Here is an 18464-nt window from a genome sequence, read left to right on the forward strand (position 1 = left end):
AGTTAAGGGAGATAGAGGAGATGTCTAAAGTGGAGACACGTTGGATTTTTAATATGAACACATTAGCACCAACAGGGTTAAATTCAGACATTGAACTATTTGCATTTAAATGAAGGAGAAGAGCAGGCTGAAACATCAAAGTATGATAGAGAACTAAGAGTTAAGGGAGGGGGGGGAGAGAATCCTATATAAGGACCATTAGGAGAGCCAGTCTATATCCCTGACGAAGTATAACGATCATCCAAAACGCGTTGGAGCTTTTTTGACACTCCTAGATACCCGTAACTCAGTTCAGCGACGTCACGAAGTGCTCTGATTTGAGCGCGAGTTAGCGAATTTAATACTGAGCAGTGCCACCGGCCGGGGCAAGCTCGTTTTCATAAGATTATATAGGGCTCCCTAACAGGGTGGATTTGATTTAAATCAAAATGATTTAAATCAGGATTTAAATCACTTTTCATATTAGTTTGATTAGGTTGATTCTGCATTCATAGGTTTGTAGAAGTTAGGATTGAGGTATTTTTCTCAACTCTGTTCATGTTATAACATTTTTGCTGTGACGAGGCATGTGATCTCTGCTGAGTCAAATTCAGTTTTGAGAACTGCAAAAGTAAACCAAGCATCTGTGATAATATCTTGTAGGCAGAGAAACTGCCCAATAATCTTACAAAAACCTCTGGAAGAGCATGACATTGTGAATGGATTAATGGAATTTATTTACCAAAAAAATTACACATATAGAAACATAGAATGTGTCGGCAGATAAGAACCATTTGGCCCATCTAGTCTGCCCAATATACTGAATACTATGGATAGCCCCTGGCCCTATCTTATATGTAGGATGGCCTTATGCCTATCCCATGCATGCTTAAACTCCTTCACTGTATTTGCAGCTACCACTTCTGCAGGAAGGCTATTCCATGCATCCACTACTCTCTCCGTAAAGTAATACTTCCTGATATTACTTTTAAACCTTTGCCCCTCTAATTGAAAACTATATCCTCTTGTAGCAGTTTTTCTTCTTTTAAATATTCTCTCCTCTTTTACCTTGTTGATTCCCTTTATGTATTTAAAAGTTTCTATCATATCCCCTCTGTCTCGTCTTTCTTCCAAGCTATACATATTAAGGTCCTTTAACCTTTCCTGGTAAGATTTATCCTGCAATCCATGTTCCAGTTTAGTAGCTCTTCTCTGAACTCTCTCCAAAGTATCAATATCCTTCTGGAGATATGGTCTCCAGTACTGCGCACAATACTCCAAATGAGGTCTCACTAGTGCTCTGTAGAGCGGCATGAGCACCTCCCTCTTTCTACTGGTAATGCCTATCCCTATACACCCAAGCATTCTGCTAGCATTTCCTGCTGCTCTATGACATTGTCTGCCTACCTTTAAGTCTTCTAAAATAATGACCCCTAAATCCCTTTCCTCAGATACTGAGGTTAGGACTTTATCACTGATTTTATATTCTGCTCTGGGGTTTTTACGCCCCAGGTGCATTATCTTGCACTTATCAACATTACATTTTAGTTGCCAGATTTTTGACCATTCCTCTAGTTTTCCTAAATCCTTTTCCATTTGGTGTATCCCTCCAGGAACATCAACCCTGTTACAAATCTTTGTGTCATCAGCAAAGAGACACAGCTTACCATCGAGGCCTTCTACAATTTTGCTGATAGATATTAAACAATATGGGTCCCAGGACCGATCCCCGAGGTACCCCACTGGTAACAAGACCTTGGTCTGAATATACTCCATTGACTACAACCCTCTGTTGCCTGTCCCTCAGCCACTGCCTAATCCATTCAACAATATGGGAGTCCACGTACAGCCTTATTCTACATAATTAAAAAACGAATCTTTATTTCATGATGGAATAACCTTTGGATGGTAATATATTTTCCTCAAAAAGCATTTTATATAAAAAAAAATCCGATTTAAATAAAAAAAAATAAAAAAATAATATCAGATTTTTATCCACCCTGCTCTCTAACCCACCTTGATCACAAGTACCAGCATACAAACGAGGATCGGTACATGCAGAAAAGTGACAGCAAGGTTCAAACAGGTACATATATACATATTTGGATCGATGCTGTGAATGCACGTTTACCTCTGCTTATGGTATTGTAGGAAGTGTGGGGAATTGTCGCGCGGAACCATATTATGGATATTAGTTTTACATACCAGGTCCCCTTCCAGCGCTCATCTGAAGAGCGCCACCATTAAATGCTGGATCATTCTGATGCTTGCAACCGCTGTTCTGATATATATGTTCTCCAAGATCACAATCTCTATTGTACTCTGGCTTTTTTGATGTGGATGTCGTTCGATCATTGGCTTAGAGGAAACAAAAGCGCGTGCAGGAGTTACTATCGATAGCATTTTATACTTGCAGTTTCATGTCTCAGGTGGCAAAAGCCATAAAAGAAGTGGAAAACTATAGAAGGGGTGGACTGGTGAGAAAACAAGCGGACTATATGTGCCCTCTCCCTCGCCTGTTCACCCATCTAATATAAACTGCCCGCAGATTTCTTTTAAAATATACACTGGGAAAGTGTGTGAAATAGGCTATTACTTATACAGAGTTCTGTACGTACTTGGATGCCAAAGCTAAAACAGATATTTTTGCAGTATATACGGAGCAGGTTATGGTGACACCCAATCTTTAAGGGGTTGGCTCATTATAGAGCCACCTTGGCAAACAGCCAATTTTGTGGGAAAGACACAGTCAGACAGATATTTCCCCAGGGAAAGATGTAGTATTACATGGCAGCCATTCAGAGTAATCACTATTCATGCACTACAAGGACAGCTCAGCTCGTCCCCCTCTAAGAGGTCTATAAAGCCTAATATGCACAGGGGCTGTCTTGTCAAGGAGTTCTCTTAACCACTTTAAAGGGGTTGTGCAAGAATGAGGTTTTTTTTGGCACCCACTTGGGAAGCTTACTAACTTGCTTTCTGGCAATGGCTCCTCGCTCCTTCTCCTCCCAGCCTGCGAAGCTCCTCTGGGCTCCCTCGCTGCAAACATTCGGTTGAATGCCAACTGTAGCCAATCACTGGCCGCGGTGAAGACCAGCTCCGCTTATGTCATGACAAATAGGATTCCGGTCACCGCTGCGGCCAGTGATTGGCTGCAAGCGGTGTCAAATCGAATGTTTACAGCGACGGAGCCCAGAGGAGCTTCACAGGCCGGGAGGAGGAGAAACGAGATGCCATCGCTGGGAAGCAGGTAAGTAAGATTCCCTTTACAGGTCTGGCCAACTGTGTTGGCCAAAACCCCACTTAAAAAAATATATATTTTTAAATCACAAAGCAATGAGACAGATTAATGTACTTTAATGTTTTTGTATACACACCAGTGTCTTCATTGTTGAAGAGTCTTTTGTAAGGTGTCCAGTGCATGACCTGCCTGAGAGCATCATCTGTAGTCACTGCGGTGCCATCAGGATTTGCATAAAATAGTAGCAAAGGCTGGTAATGACACCGAATGCACTTGGTGACTACATCTTTCCATTTGGTCCCAACCTGAACAATGAGAGGGAAAAAAGTGAACATAAAAGTTGCAGTGAACTAAAACAAAATCCTTGCACAAAGACTTCTAGAGTTACCTCTTTCACCGACGCATCATCAAATAAGACCCATCTGGCACTTTTTGTATGATAGGCAAAGGTACAATAGTGTCGGCTTGTATAGCAGATCATACCCACAAGGTAAAGTCTACTTTCTTTCGCTTTTTCATCAGTAACTCTAAAAAATAACTAGGGAAAAGAAAAAGTAATACTTCAGTTCACCACTCTTGGAAAACAAAAAAAGAGGCATCATATGCAGAAGAATGCATTGGTGATATTGAGCACATTGGTACAAACCCCAGGTAAGTACAGCTGTGTAGCCAAATTCCGAACAACGTCTTCTGTCAAGTCCGAGTTCTCAGAGTCCCACACAAGACCAATAGTTACTATCTCTGGACAGTTCATTAGCACCCGACGAATCTTGATCTTCTGTCCACAATTACTCTAAACGAATGCAGATATTAATATGAAAATGTCTTCAGAGACAGATCAGAGTTGTAAAATCTATCATCTCAGACCATCACCAATGTATACAACCCCTTTTGCACTGCTCAAAAATGTCTGCTACCCCCAGGCCATAATGAAGAAGCAGCCTCTGAAATATTCACAATATCATCATTTGACATTCAATGGGGAAGATTTATCATGTGGGGATTTTTTTTAAAGGCAGATTTGTGAGAGTTCATATTGTGGTAATTTGAGGCAAATTTATCAATGTCTCACAATGTCTGATACATTTGGTCCAAGTTTAAATCTATCACTGCTGTCGTCATACGTTACTGGAGGAAGATTACAACAATGTGCAACTTTTTAAAAACCCACAGGTAGTTTAAAGGGGTATTCCCATCTTAGACAAATGGGGCATATGGCTAGGATATGCCCCGATTGTCTGATAGGTGCGGGTCCCACTGCTGGGACCTGCACAGATAGAGAACGGAGCGGGGAGCGCTGTGGCTGGAGGACCCCAGATTTCCCGGGGTCCATCCACCACCAAGCGCTAATCCCCGCCTCTCCCACAGAAGTGAATGGGAGTGTGCCGCGCATGCGCGGCCCATGCTCCCATTACTTTCTATGGGGCAGATGGCAATAGCCAAGCCAGCGCTCGGCTATTTTTCGGCGACCCCATAGAAATGAATGGAGGGCGGCTGCGCATGCGCAGTGCGGCCTTCTTCACTTATAGGGGCTCTGCACCTATAAGACAATGGGGGCATATCCTAGCAATATGCCTCCATTGTCTGAGATGAGAAAACCCCTTTAAAGAGGACCTGGTAGCATTCCTGACAAGTCTGTTTCAGGGACTACTTCCATTGCCTGTGTAATAATTATTCTAGAGCATATATTCTTATGACCATGTTGCGTCGTTCCTTTGTTATTCCAAATAGAGATTTATGAATAAATTGCCAACTAGGAGTCACCAGGTGGGGATTTGTCTACGACTTGTAGCACTGATTGGATAGTCCTTCTAGTAGGAATATTTGGATGGCACAACAAAGTCATAAGAATAGATGCTCCAGAATAGTTATTCCATGTAGAAAGCAATTACTAAAACAGACATGTCAGGAGAGGTGATGGGGCTTCTTTAAAAGGGGTTTTCCGAGATATTTGTATCAGTGGGTGTCCAACACCCGTTAATCATCTGTTTGAGAAGGCACTGTCGCTCGCGGTAGTGCAGCCTTCTCTAGGCCATGTGACATCACATTCATTGGTTACATGGCCTAGGTGCAGCTCAACCCTATTGAAGTGAATGGGGCTGAGCTGTGATACTTAGCACAGCCGCTATCAAATGTAGGGCACTGTGCTTGGTAGACAGAGAGAAGGCCATGGCACTACTGATCATCAGGGATTCTGGGTGTCGAACCCACCGATCAAATGCTGATGATGTATCCAGAGGATAGGTCACCAGTAAAAAAAAATTCTCAGAAAACCTTTTTAAATTCACATTCTCAGCCAATTTTTTGAAACTGGAGTAAGTGGTGTAGAAATGCAAACGTTTACAAATAACCCCCCCAAAATGTCATAAAGCCCTTTATTTGAGACTTTTTGGAGGTTAAATTCTCTCTATGACTTCCATCTACTTACAGGACACTTCCTATAGTCATCTGCAGTGTTGGCAGCCTGTAGTAACTCAGCAAACATCTCTTGCTTCAGGCGCTCATGTCTCTCCAGCATTCGATCAACTTCATTACTAGATAAGACACGGAAGGTATGCAGGTGTTAAAAGCATCACAAAGGGAATATATTCATTTTCTTTTACAATTCATTATATGCTCAATTTCTCATTACCATCTATTGCCATAGTGATTACTGGTCCCGTGGGATTTTTCATTTTCATTTGTGGCTTCTTTGCATGTAAATTAACTCCCAGGGCAGAGAGAAATGTAAACTCATCTAACAAAGTCTTCAATTAATCCCGACTAGCCAGGCAGGTTTGTACATTAGAATTAGCACAACTATGAAGGGGAGGTCAATTATATTTGCTCAGTACACTGATTTATCCACATTTCTCCTGATTTTGGATTGGGGCACTAAACAGAGTTAACATTCACACTTGATTCAATATGCTAGAGTAAAAAGATCTAAAATTATAATCTAATTATAAACTGCAATAATTTGTGATGACCAATTACTTTATTTGGCATTTTAGAAGCAATTCTTCTATTCTTCTTCGAGAACGCCACGGAAGAAGCTGGCAAAAAGGACAGCCAAGAGACTTTGCTAGCCAGGTGAAATGTTTTTGATACACTGATTCTATCTCCTGTGAGTATAATTAAAATATGTTTGATTAAAACGCAACTATGCCGTGCAGCTCTAGGTCGGAGAAGGGAATCCAGTAAAAGATCTATGTCGGGGAACTACAAAAGCCAGCGTACACAGTGCAAGTACAGCACAGTTTTAGCTATTGTAACTAAGGGCCTTGGAGCTGCATGAAGATACCTAGTATAAGGGACAGGAGAAAACACGAGAGGTGAGAACTGATCATCTATCACCACTAGAACACGCTGCTTATCACTGTTTATAGTATAAGGACAGGTGAGATGAGAACTGATTATCTATCACCACTAGAACACCCTGCTTATCACTGTTTATAGTATAAGGACAGGTGATATGAGAACTGATTATCTATCACCACTAGAACACCCTGCCCTTATCACTGTTTTGATGAGGGCCTTAGACTTATAGAACATAAAATACATTTATGATTAACATTTCTAAACTTTTCAAAATTGATATGAAAGTTAATAAATTACAAAATATTAATAACAATTTTTTAAGCTGGAGACGGAACATTTCTACAGACTCCATAGCCTTAGTAGCGCCAACCATTAAGAGCAGTACATATTAGAAGTAATATTCTTCTATTTCTGCTCATTTACATGCCTGAGTGACCTATGTGCCTCAGAAGTATTGGGGTCAGCTACAACTGCTATAACTGTCATTACTGCCACACCAAAGGCTGTGTTTCAGCTGCCTGTATCACAAAACGCTGCTGTTCTTCTATAAGCATTGGATACAAATGAATAATAGGATCACTAAAGTAAGTGTTGCCTGCAGAGCAAAACGCTAAGGTTTTTCATTTGGTCACTACGCAAGTCTTTGCATCCATTTGTCAGCGTTCCATAAGAAGGTCCCCTGCCTGCCCAGCAAATTTAAGAGACATTCATATGAAAGGAGCAGGTAACATTAACTAGCTATTCCTGTCCCCCCTTGTCAAATACCCATCTACAGCTCACCGGTTGGCTACAATAAATTTAGAAATGTAATGTAAATGGGAACCTACTTGAAAGCAACATGAATCGAGGCATTTATCAATTCTTACCATACAATTATATTTACATGCGCTTATTTCCCGCGAAGGTTAAAGCACATTAGCAGCGCCATACTGCAGCTAAATTGCAGAGAGCTCACCCATTCAGACATGATGTAAGTATTTTAGTTTTTTTTTAACTTTAACAGTAAAAGCGATTTTCATTCCGAAAGTCATACCAAGAGGCAGCACAGCAGCCCAAAGAAAGAACATCTGCTTGTGTCTGGAACCCTGGGCCCAAATAACATGGTGCACTTACAGCTTGAGTCACAATTCAAAAAAGGCTGCAATTTAAATACAACATTAACATGCTAAAATCCTCCCACGCCTCGCTAACTGCGCATTATTTATCGGAAGATTGGAAAAACTTTGCCCAGCAAAGCTTATAATGCCTCTGACTCACTCGATATAAGAATGCAGAGGAAGTAATTTCCTGCCACTCATGTCTGAAACACAAGGCAAAATGTGTTTTTGACAGGATTAATTTGAAAATGCTACATATTGGAGAAACGCGCTTCGCCTTTTGAAAGGTTCTCAAAAGTAACACGCTGCATTTCCAAAAGCTGTCAGCGACGTTTAGCTCCCCATTCACTTAGATTCCTCACTTGCTGAGATCAATGCTGGGTAAAAACTTGCTATTAGACCAAATAGGAAGGAAATGCAGTGCAAAAGGCTGCATAGCGATATCTCCACTACACAGACATGCCCTGCAAGCAAACAACATGCACATATGTGGGCTAACGCCACATGTGATCCACTGCATGTCAGCCACTGATTTCTACTGTAAATTCTTTGATGGTTTTTTTTTCACATGAATAAACCCTGACATAATAAAACTGAAAAACAAAATATTAAGGCAGGCTAGAAAAATGAAGTATTCATATGACCATCACTTTTCTCCAGGGTCAGTCTTGGTCAAACTTGAGCATTTCCATTCTTAGTAAATCTCCATTATTTAGCACAAGGTTCAAAATTCCAGATTTATTTCTTACTATTTCTTTATATTCGCATCTGGAGCTCCTTTTTAACTGATACAAATAGAATTCTGGCTTCTTGTAGCCACCACCAGAGAAGGTGAGAGGGTGGACAGTCACTAATGTCTGCATGGATGTTTCTTTTCATTATTAAGTGTACTGTCTTAAATGGGTTCTTCAGGATTTAAACAATTTATCCCCTAGGATAGGCCATCAATATCTGATCGGCGAGGGTGTGACACCCTGCACTAGCTCAGGTGCCAAAACTTCCCAGATTCGTCCACAGGATAGTGCATGGAGCTGGTTACCGCAGGGCACCTCCCACCGAAGTGAATGGGAGTAGTGCTGCAGTAATCAGTGTGGTTCCAGAACCAGCAGCATGTCGGACCATCACCAATCTGATACGGAGGATGTATTCTAGTTAAGGGTCATCAATTGTTGAACTCTTTTAGGGCTGGGGATACAAAGCGACTTGCCCGGGACAAGCTTTGCATGGCCAAAGATTGCTTTGTAGCAGTGCAGTTGAAGGAACCATGACCATGAACCAAGAAACGAAACAAAACTCCATCAGTGTTGATTCTGGGGTCGTTGCAAGGTTGAGCTGCAACCCCATTATGTTTTGAGGCTGTGCTGCTACACAATGAAGGAATGCAGTGCCTTCCCAACTTTCAATTCCAAACCATTTTAACAAAGGGGTTTCTACCAACACTTTCAATGCAAGAAGAACATAGGGAGTGAATGACCTGGGATTTAGGACCTTTAATGCAATTTTATTAAGGGAGATATATACCTGTACAGGGTGGTGATTCTGCCACCCTGGTTGATTTTTTTTAAATCTGCATTTCTCCCGCTCAGTATGCCAATACTGAGCATCTGAGCAATGGGGAGGAGACGCAGTCTTTCTGTGGGAGGTCTCCCTGGCTGTGACACGCTGCGCTGCGATTGGACAGCGCTACAGCCAGGGAGAAGGAGACGCCCACAGAAAAAGACTGCGTCTCCTCCCCATTGCTTTGATGCTCAGTATTAGCATACTGAGCGGGAGAAATCCAGCGAGGCACAGCAGGGCATATTTATAAAAATAAAATAAAAAATCAACCAGGGTGGTAGCATCACCACCCTGTACAGGTATATATCTCTCTTAATAAAATCGCATTAAAAGGTCCTCTTTATGTCTTATCAGCTTACCACAAAATGAGTAAAGGTGCATTTACACAGCCCGAGAATCAGGCAGATCATGGGGAATAACAGTTCCTGCGAATGGTCATTCCCAACAATCTGGCAATGTAAATGTGCCGCCAGGCACCACCGATTACGGCTTCTGGGCAGCAGATCGTGCCATCTAAACAGCGATCTGCTACTCAGAAACCTTGATTCTGTATCCCTATTGCGATCCCTCGTTCTCTTACAGTGAAGAAAAAAGCTGAGGGTCTCCTTAACTAGACGAGCAGCCAAATGCCTGGAAGGAACGCTTCCTTCCCAACAATCGGCTGCTTAGTTGGCCTGTGTAAATCCAGCTAAAAGGGGCTGTCTCGATTCTGTAAGTAGTATTTATCATGTAGAGAAAGTTAATACAAGCCACTTACTAATGTATTGTGATTGTCCATATTGCTTCCTTTGGATTCATTTTTCTATCGCATTATACACTGCTAGTTTACATGGTTACAGACCACCCTACAATCCATCAGTGGTGGTCGTGCTTGCACACTATAGGAAAAAGCATCAGACTCTGGGACCATGGGAGCGCACATAGGCTAGTGCTTTTTCCTATATTGTGCAAGCACGACCACCACTGACTGATAGCAGGGTGGTCTGTAACCATGGAAACAAGCCGTGTATAATGCGATAGAAAAACTAATCCAGCCGGCAAAGGAAGCAATATGGACAATCACAATACATTAGTAAGTGCCTTGTACTAACTTTCTCTACATGTTTAATGCCACTTAATGAAGTGAGACAACCCCTTTAAGTAACCAGTGGCCAATACAGAGCAGAGTGGAGTGAGATGGTATTTATTCAATCAATGTGTAAGGCGTATAATAAAAAGGTAAATGATTTAGGGCTTCTGGTTAAATGAATATAGCAGTGGTATGTAAAGTACTTACCAAAGTGCAGTAGTGGAAATGTAACGTACAAACTCTGTAAAAGGCAATGGATCAGATGAAGCTCCACAACTCCGACACACACACTGTGGAGAAACACATAGGGTCAGTAAAAGAAGATGAAATAGGAGCCGATATTTGGAATCGGAAACATAAAGCAAACTTCATACCTGCTCATACAGAGTCATCGCAAACTTCTGATGGGTGATGCACGATTTTGAAGTGCACATATCGCCCTCACTATTTGGCACAATGTGGAAATGAATTCGCTGTAGTATATTTTCCTGCATGTGGCGCACAATGGAAAGAAAAGGCAGATCATTATTGAAAGCACAGGAGGAGAACAGATGAAGGCATGCATTTATGGATTTATTAGTGTTTCACAATCAGAATACTGGATGGCCGGCCATAATTATAGGGCACATGTACAGAAAACATCTTCTGGCCGCCAGTTTCTGGCCATAAAAAAGGCACTGATTTTATCAAGCCTTGATCAAGGTTTACAGAGATGTCAGACGCATGACACAAGTACTATTAAGTACTAGTAGGCCAGTGGTTTAGACTATTGCATATGAAATGGCGCCATTTCTGAACATCAAAAAACCTTTTTCTGTAGTTGCTCGCAATTCTCATTCCTAAAAGGGAAATCCTGAAGGCCACGAGTCCCCATAAGGCTCCATTCACACGTCCGCAATTCTGTTCCGTAATTTGCGGACCCATTCATTTCTATGGGGCCGCATTATGTGCTGCCCGGATCCGGAATTGCGGATCTGCACTGCCAGGTCCGCAATTCCATTCCCGAAAAAAATAGAACATGTCCTATTCTTGTCCGCAATTTCTATTAAGAGCTGGCGCTGTGCGGTCCACAAAATGCGGAACGCACACTGCCGGTGGCCGTGTTTTGCGGATCCACAAAACACACAAGGATGTGTGAATGGACCCTAAAGCAACGATTTCATTACATAATTTAGGAGACACGGTGTCACCCTGCCCAATTCTTTATATGGTCTGTGGATCAGAGGATAGGCCGTCAAGGGCCATCCCAAAGACTGTAAGACTAGCAAATGGAAAGGAACCAGGAGACCTTCCCACTGCATCCAGGGTGGGGGGGCTGATGGCTATTCTGACGAGAGGTGCAGAAATTGTGTGTGATTTTACATGCAACAATACTCACAAAGCACTCGGCAGCATCATCCATAAGTCCGAGCTGGAAGCGGTGCTCATCTTTAAAGCTTTCAGCAAGAGCCAGCCTCATGGCATCAGAGGGGAGTACCTTCTCGCGACTGGTTTGAAACTGGGAAAATATGGACTGCAGGCAAGAGAAGCAAAACAGCAGCTTTAAATCCATAATCCAGGAGCCGTCACTAATTACCCTACATTCACTAGGTTATGTGCAGTCCTACAAAACACCCCGGTGACATAGGAAAGGTACCAAGGCTGGTGTAGCGTACAGCATACAGGGACAGTGCCCGGATTACTACCACCCTTCAGAGTACAGCGGTGAGGTTCTGTGCCCCCTGTAGCAATACAAACAGGAATTCTTTGTCTTGGAAAAGTGAATTCTTCATAAATATTGAGTTTGAACCTTTTTTACTTTTGCTGCATGGTTCCAAATGACCATGAAATGACCACGGCTTTAGACTCAATTCTCCACACTAGCATTATGGGAATAAGTAGTCCAAGTGGCTACCTGCAGACGGTGGCGATGTCTTTATTAGATACCAGAAAATTCTAACGTTTCCGCTGCTGTCCCCATCCCCATTACTGACCAATCAAGGAGCTGGGCACAGGTCTCCAACTACAGACCGCTGGGAAGTTTCCGTTTTGTGCATGGGCTATGGACACCTTTGGGTGAATTTTTTTATTGCATTGTTTCAGTGAATTATTTTATAGTACTGGCTGTAATATGGGATAAAACATTTGTTTTTATTAAAGGGGTTGGCCACTTTCTGGTTAGGTGCCCAATGTGAAGATTATTATATGGCACTCATGGCCTTTGTGGATATTCTGTGCCCTTTGCTGTATTTCACAAGACATGTCCCCTGCTTAGACAAATCTTCTCTGCTGTTCATATAGAGGTCCTGTCCATAAGATGGCCGTAAACAAGGCAGCATTCTTTATGAAACATAGAAAAATGGCACAGAATTTCAACAAAAGCTATATTTGTGTCTTAAAGACCTCCTACAAACATATTGGTCAACTGTAACCAGAAAGTTGCAAACCACGTTAAAAATTGCGGTCAGTCTTCTGCAGATTGCATGCGCTGCTCATACATTTCAAGCTGCTCAGTTCCATTCAGTGTGAAGTTTATCAAATGAGCTTTCTGATGCCTAGGGGGTATTGACCACTGGTACAACTGGGAGAAATTCCAGTAGGCCAGTTTTGTCAAAGGGTCGCTTGCCATCATGGTTGTACTGATGGTACTGCAATCAGATGCAACTCAAAAAATCTTTTTTTAAAAATTCTGCTTACCGGCAGGGGAAAATGAGGAGACTGATGAAGCAATGAAGCTCTGGCTGTACCGCAGAGAGTCATGCAGCTCTTCTCTGCAGGAAGTGCAAAGAGAACTCCAATTGGTAGAACAGCATCTCCTGCCTGCTGCTCACTATTCGGCACAACTAGTGCAGGCTGCCAAGGTAGCACTTCTGCCAACTTACCTGCCAACTCTTCAGTTTTGTCCCCATTCATGGATTTTTTGCAGCATGTCACATGTCGCAGTGCGACACCATAGCCTATCATTATGGCAGGGCGCTGTGGAGGTTACTGCTAAAGAGGCGTTCACTGTGGATGTTACTGTTAAAGGGGCAGGGTACTGTGGAGGTCAGTGTTAAGGGGGCGGGCCCCTGAGGAGGTCACTGTCAAGGTAGTGGGGAGCTGTGAAACTCACTGTTAAAGGGGCAGAAAGGTCCTGCATACAGGAGTCTCTATTGTAGTGTATGGAGTCTGTTCAGCTCTGTTTGGGTCAGTTATGTGCCCTATAGGGGCACTTCAGTTATTTTAGTTTTTCTGCTCCTTTACTCAGATCCATTCAGCATTTGGACCTCTGCCGATCAGACACTAATCCCCTTCCCTGTGAATAAGGGGTAATTTATTCTAATGCCACAATCCCTTTAATGAGGATTTCCACCTTCATTTTACAAAAGTCAACTAATATAGAAGACAAGGAAAAGCACATTCCAGCCAAGCCATGTTACCTTCAGCACACATGAGTAACCTGGGACACGCTGGTTTCTAGGGGAATGCTGTCTGACAACATCTAAAGCTGACAGTTTAAGAGTTAAAAACATCACGAGTCACCTGGCACAGTGCCGACAGGAGGGAAGGAAGCCTAGCAGCAGCATAGCCACGTCAATGCTCACCTCAGCCTAGGGACTCATGCACACACCATAGTTCTGGTTCGCATCCAATCCGCAATTTTTGCAGATTGGATGAAGACCCATTCATTTTAATGGGGCCGCAAAAGATTCCATGTGCTGTCTGCATCCGGATTTCCGTTCCACGGCCCCACAAAAAAAAATAAAAAAAATAGAAGATGTCCTATTCTTGTCTACATCGTGGACGCGAATAGGCAGTTCTACCAGAGATCAGGACATACTCATCCTCAAAAAGTGGAAAGCACAAAACAGCTACAGCCATGTGGATGAGAACCTGTTCAACACACTACACATTGCACAAGTGGAAGGTATATATGTAACAAACACAATGGGGCCATGTATGGTTCTACACCAGATCTGTTGTGTAGAAAAGGCACAAATTCTGTTTTTCAGACACACGTGCCAAAAAGTGGTAGGGGTTGGGGTCAAGGGAAAGCTCATTTACCAATATTTGCATCAGAAAACTGGCGCACATTAGGCTTGGTTCACACCTGAGCGTTTTTACGCGCTGTAAAACGCTCAACAGGCAAGAACCAATGATTCCCTATGGGAATGGTGCTCATCTGAGCGTTTTACAGCGCGTCCGAACGTGCTGTAAAACGCCCTACGCCCCAAGAAGTACAGGAGCTTCTTTGGGGCGTATTGTCGCGCGTTCCCGCCCATAGACTTCAGCGGGAAGGCGCGACAATGGGCGTTTCTTGTAAAAACTTGCGTGCGTACGTACGTGCGTTTCGTCCTGCTGCACGATATATCAAGTATTTTACTACTGGGTAATTAAACAAGCTCTTTCGATGAGTCCGCACACTGTTGAACGAGATTGTATCGGCCGCAGCGTTCACTGCATTTGATGTGCCTGTGTTTTGTTGCTGTCTGTAATGACGCTGGTCGCGCACAACACCACAATCCAGATGCCTTTCCCGAGTCCTAACAAATGGCCAGCCTCTGTATTCACTTTCTCTGATGCACTGCAGCGAGCAGGCCGGCCGACGCGTGACTGACGTCACTTAGTAACGCTCCTCCCACTTAATTCAGGAAGCAGGAGCGTTACTAAGTGACGTCAGTCACGCGCCTGCCAGCCTGCTCGCTCCCGCTCGCTGCAGTGCATTCATAGTGAAAGAGTGTACAGAGGCTGGCCATTTTATCAATAGGAGAGAGCTTGTTTCAGACAGTAGTAAAATACTTTACACACAAAGCCAGTTATGTGCGCAGTTTAGGACACATGAGGGTACACATAGGGGCATGAGGGGGACCAGCATAAGATGCTATATGTGTGTCTTATGCTGGCCCCCCTCATGGCCCTATGTGTCATAGCACACATCCCCTATACCAGCGTCCTCCACAGATCCACCCCATAACAGCGTCCTCCACAGATCCCCCCTATAACAGCGTCCTCCACAGATCCCCCCTATAACAGCGTCCTCCACAGATCCCCCCTATAACAGCGTCCTCCACAGATCCCCCATAACTATGTCATACCCAGCCGAGTCTCTTTTCATTGGACACCTCAAGGCAGTTTTTCATTGGATGCCTCTGTTGTCAATCATACAAACGCGCGTATTACGAGCGTTTCTTAAATACAAAAACGCCCCAAAATACGTCTCAAAAACGCCTGTAAAACGCCTGATAAAAACGCCTGTAAAATGCGCATACCGAATACGCTCAGGAGTGAACCAAGCCTTAGACTCTTGGCTGGAGTAGATTCCTGTTTTGGTGCACAAACAGAAAAGGTGTCAGATATTCCACATCTCAGTGAATGGATCCCCGGGGACTGTGATGAACTGCCATATTAGTTGAAAACTTTACTCAAAAAACCAAAACACGTGAGCACGTTAAAAAAAAAAAAAAAAAGAGCAAACAGTAGATGAGAGTATTCAGCACTTTCCAAGTGGATGCCCAAAGGAAATGCAAATACAAAAAAACCTGTTTAACTAGAAAACCATGTAAGGGAGAGAAGAAAAACAGGCATGTAGGAGGAAAAGTTGCAGACGGCCAATGAATCCCATTTTACTGGGCAGAAGAGAAGACCATGCTATTCTGCTCACCAAAAGTAATGAAAACCTGAAAAAACAAGGCCAACTGATGCCCATCATAACCCCAACTGAAATTAATGAGACTGTTCACGGAAAAAATAATCGGGGGCACATACACAGAACCTTCAGATAAGCCTATTTTGGAGATTAGGACCAAAGGACAGTTTTCATTTTTACTTCTCCACATTCATAAAGCCAATAAATCTTACTTTTCTGTCGGGATAGCAGTATGAGGACTTTGTTGCAAGATTAAATTTGTATTTTTCAATGACGTCATTTTGTGGTACATTTTTATTTTTTATTTTTATAAAGTTTAACTTCTACGTTTCTTTTGTTTTTAGTCCCACCTGGGGACTAGACTGTGGGATCAACGGAGTGCTCTTTAGATACACTGACAGGCATCCCAATTTGGCCCTCTGGCAGGGCCTAATAGGAATACAAAGAAGGTAGAACTGAGCACCTGCATTAGGTCCTAGCTGCGATGGAAACCCATCAACACCCTGCGACATCTCAGGGGAGCAGATGGGGTGACAGAGGAATACTTAGATGCCGTGGTCGCTAATGAATGTGGCATCTAAGGGGTCAAACTGGTAGTATCATGGTTTCTCAGATTATGTCAGTTTAGATATGTCAATGTAATTACCTACCTTTAAAGCACAAAATATGCATGCTTCTCCTAAACAAACATGTCCAGTTAGCCCACGTAAACTGCGCCGAAAGATGTCCAACTGCCACAAAACCTGCAAGACAATAAAAATGAAATAATAAGCCAACACCAAAACAGGTTCTATAGATTATAGAAAAAAAGTACTAGACCAGGCATCCTCAAACTGCGGCCCTCCAACTGTTGTAAAACTACAACTTCCACAATGCCTTGCTGTAGGCTGTTCGAGCATGCTGGGAGTTGTAGTTTTGCAACAGCTGGAGGGCCGCAGTTTGAGGATGCCTGTACTAGACAAAGATCCTAATATACCAGGTGAAAATGTGATTGGCATCTGGGACTCTCTCTACCAGGCCTTGGTCACACAGTGTGCATTTTTTTTTTACATTATAAAAATCAAAGTTATTCCTGGCAAAGCTGCTTCAATCAAACATAACCAATATTAGTTTCCTCAACATGCCTAAATGTTGCACAAATGCACTTGGGCAGAATAAAACCCACAGGGACCACAATGTACCAGGCAAGGACCTCCTTTCCCATGACTGGAAGGTGTCCAAACAGTTAGTCCCCCACATATCACCTATTCATAGGATCGGTATGAAAAGTTTTCATTATGGGAAATCATCTTTAATGGTGCATTTCACTGTTTTTTGTGGCATTCAGCATACTGTAGCTCTTGCCGTCTTTTTTCTTTTTCAGGCATTTTACCAACACCTTCTCTATAGAAGAAAACGCTAGCTGTAAGACACACTGGGTGGAATCTATCAAGACACGCACTCCAGTCTTCAAAAAGTTACAAAATACAACCACTTGCACAACATTTTTGTGACTCTCTGCATTTTTACAGCACTCACTCCAGTTTTTAAAAGTAGCTGGGACTTTTTTATTTTTTTTAAAGGGGTATTCCCATCTTCAGTTTTCATACTTACCTTCGTCCAGTGCGACGTCCACTTCCTGGATTCGGCTGAGCTTGAGTGATGTCTTCTCCCGGCCAGGCTGCGCTTGCGCAGAAGACAGAAGACTGAAGTTTTTCTCCCGGCCGGACAATGTCCTGAACGTCCATGGTGACTTATTCCTGGCCTGTATAGTACAGAGCCGGCGTGCGCGTTCGCGGCTCTGTACTATACTGGCCAGGAAGAAGTCATCATGGAGCATGCGCGGCGTGCGTGTTCAGGACATTGCGCGGCCCGGCCGGGAGAGAATCTTCAGTCTTCTGCGCAAATGCGGCCCGGCCGGATTCGACAGGAGAGGTGGCCGTAACCAGGGGAGACGAAAGACAACAATCAGGTAAGAGGGGACTTATTTTCTCAAAAAGGGTGGGAATTGGGTAATGAAATGTATTTAGAAAAATGATCACTGTCAAATCATTAAGAGATTTAACAGTGATCATTGAGATGGGAATACCCCTTTATACAAAAGGTCCTAAAAAAGGGATGAAGTCACTCCAGAAAGGGAGAAGTGTAGAAAACTGGAGTAACATTTCTAGACAAGTGTTAGGTTTAAGGGTTCATGCACATGACCATATCCATTTAACAATGCCTGTCCTTGCCCGCAAAATGGGCAAGAATAGGACATGTTCTATTTTTTGGCGGATACCTCTAGTTGATACATAGCATGAGATCGTACCATCAGTATCACGGACACATGAGATGTCCTTCGCTACTGAAGCGCCACCCTGCAAAGACTTACAAAATAGGTCCTTGGCAAGTAAAGGGTTAATTAGTCAACAAACCATGCAGTAATCCTGGCGATCGACACTGCCATGGCTTTCAAGCTACCATATTTCTCTAGTGGCATATGGGCAACAGAGATCAATACTGAAACTGCAAATGCCTCCAATAATCTGAGTGAATGGGGCTGATGGGCACGGCTTGCCAACTTCACTATAAGGCGATTTAAAAAAAGAACGCACCCACCAATATATATAGGACCCTCACAAAGTCAGTAGTGGT

The 18464-nt window shown here is 43.1% G+C and overlaps 1 protein-coding gene across 1 annotated transcript in view; it reads right to left on the bottom strand.

The window, feature by feature from the left end:
- The window catches only part of USP53 (ubiquitin specific peptidase 53), a 53474-nt gene that overhangs the window by 21144 nt on the left and 13866 nt on the right, over window positions 1-18464 (bottom strand). Inside the window, exons 2-10 of the mRNA XM_040418270.1 lie at window positions 16499-16591; window positions 11622-11756; window positions 10618-10731; window positions 10451-10533; window positions 5649-5754; window positions 3867-4013; window positions 3609-3758; window positions 3357-3525; window positions 2185-2337 (exon numbers count right to left, since the gene is read on the bottom strand). Of these exons, the coding sequence (XP_040274204.1) occupies window positions 2185-2337; window positions 3357-3525; window positions 3609-3758; window positions 3867-4013; window positions 5649-5754; window positions 10451-10533; window positions 10618-10731; window positions 11622-11756; window positions 16499-16591 (1150 nt within the window). The remainder of the gene's footprint in view (window positions 1-2184; window positions 2338-3356; window positions 3526-3608; window positions 3759-3866; window positions 4014-5648; window positions 5755-10450; window positions 10534-10617; window positions 10732-11621; window positions 11757-16498; window positions 16592-18464) is intronic.

Source organism: Bufo bufo, chromosome 2 (genome assembly GCF_905171765.1).
Source record: "Bufo bufo chromosome 2, aBufBuf1.1, whole genome shotgun sequence".
NCBI classification, from domain to species: domain Eukaryota; kingdom Metazoa; phylum Chordata; class Amphibia; order Anura; family Bufonidae; genus Bufo; species Bufo bufo.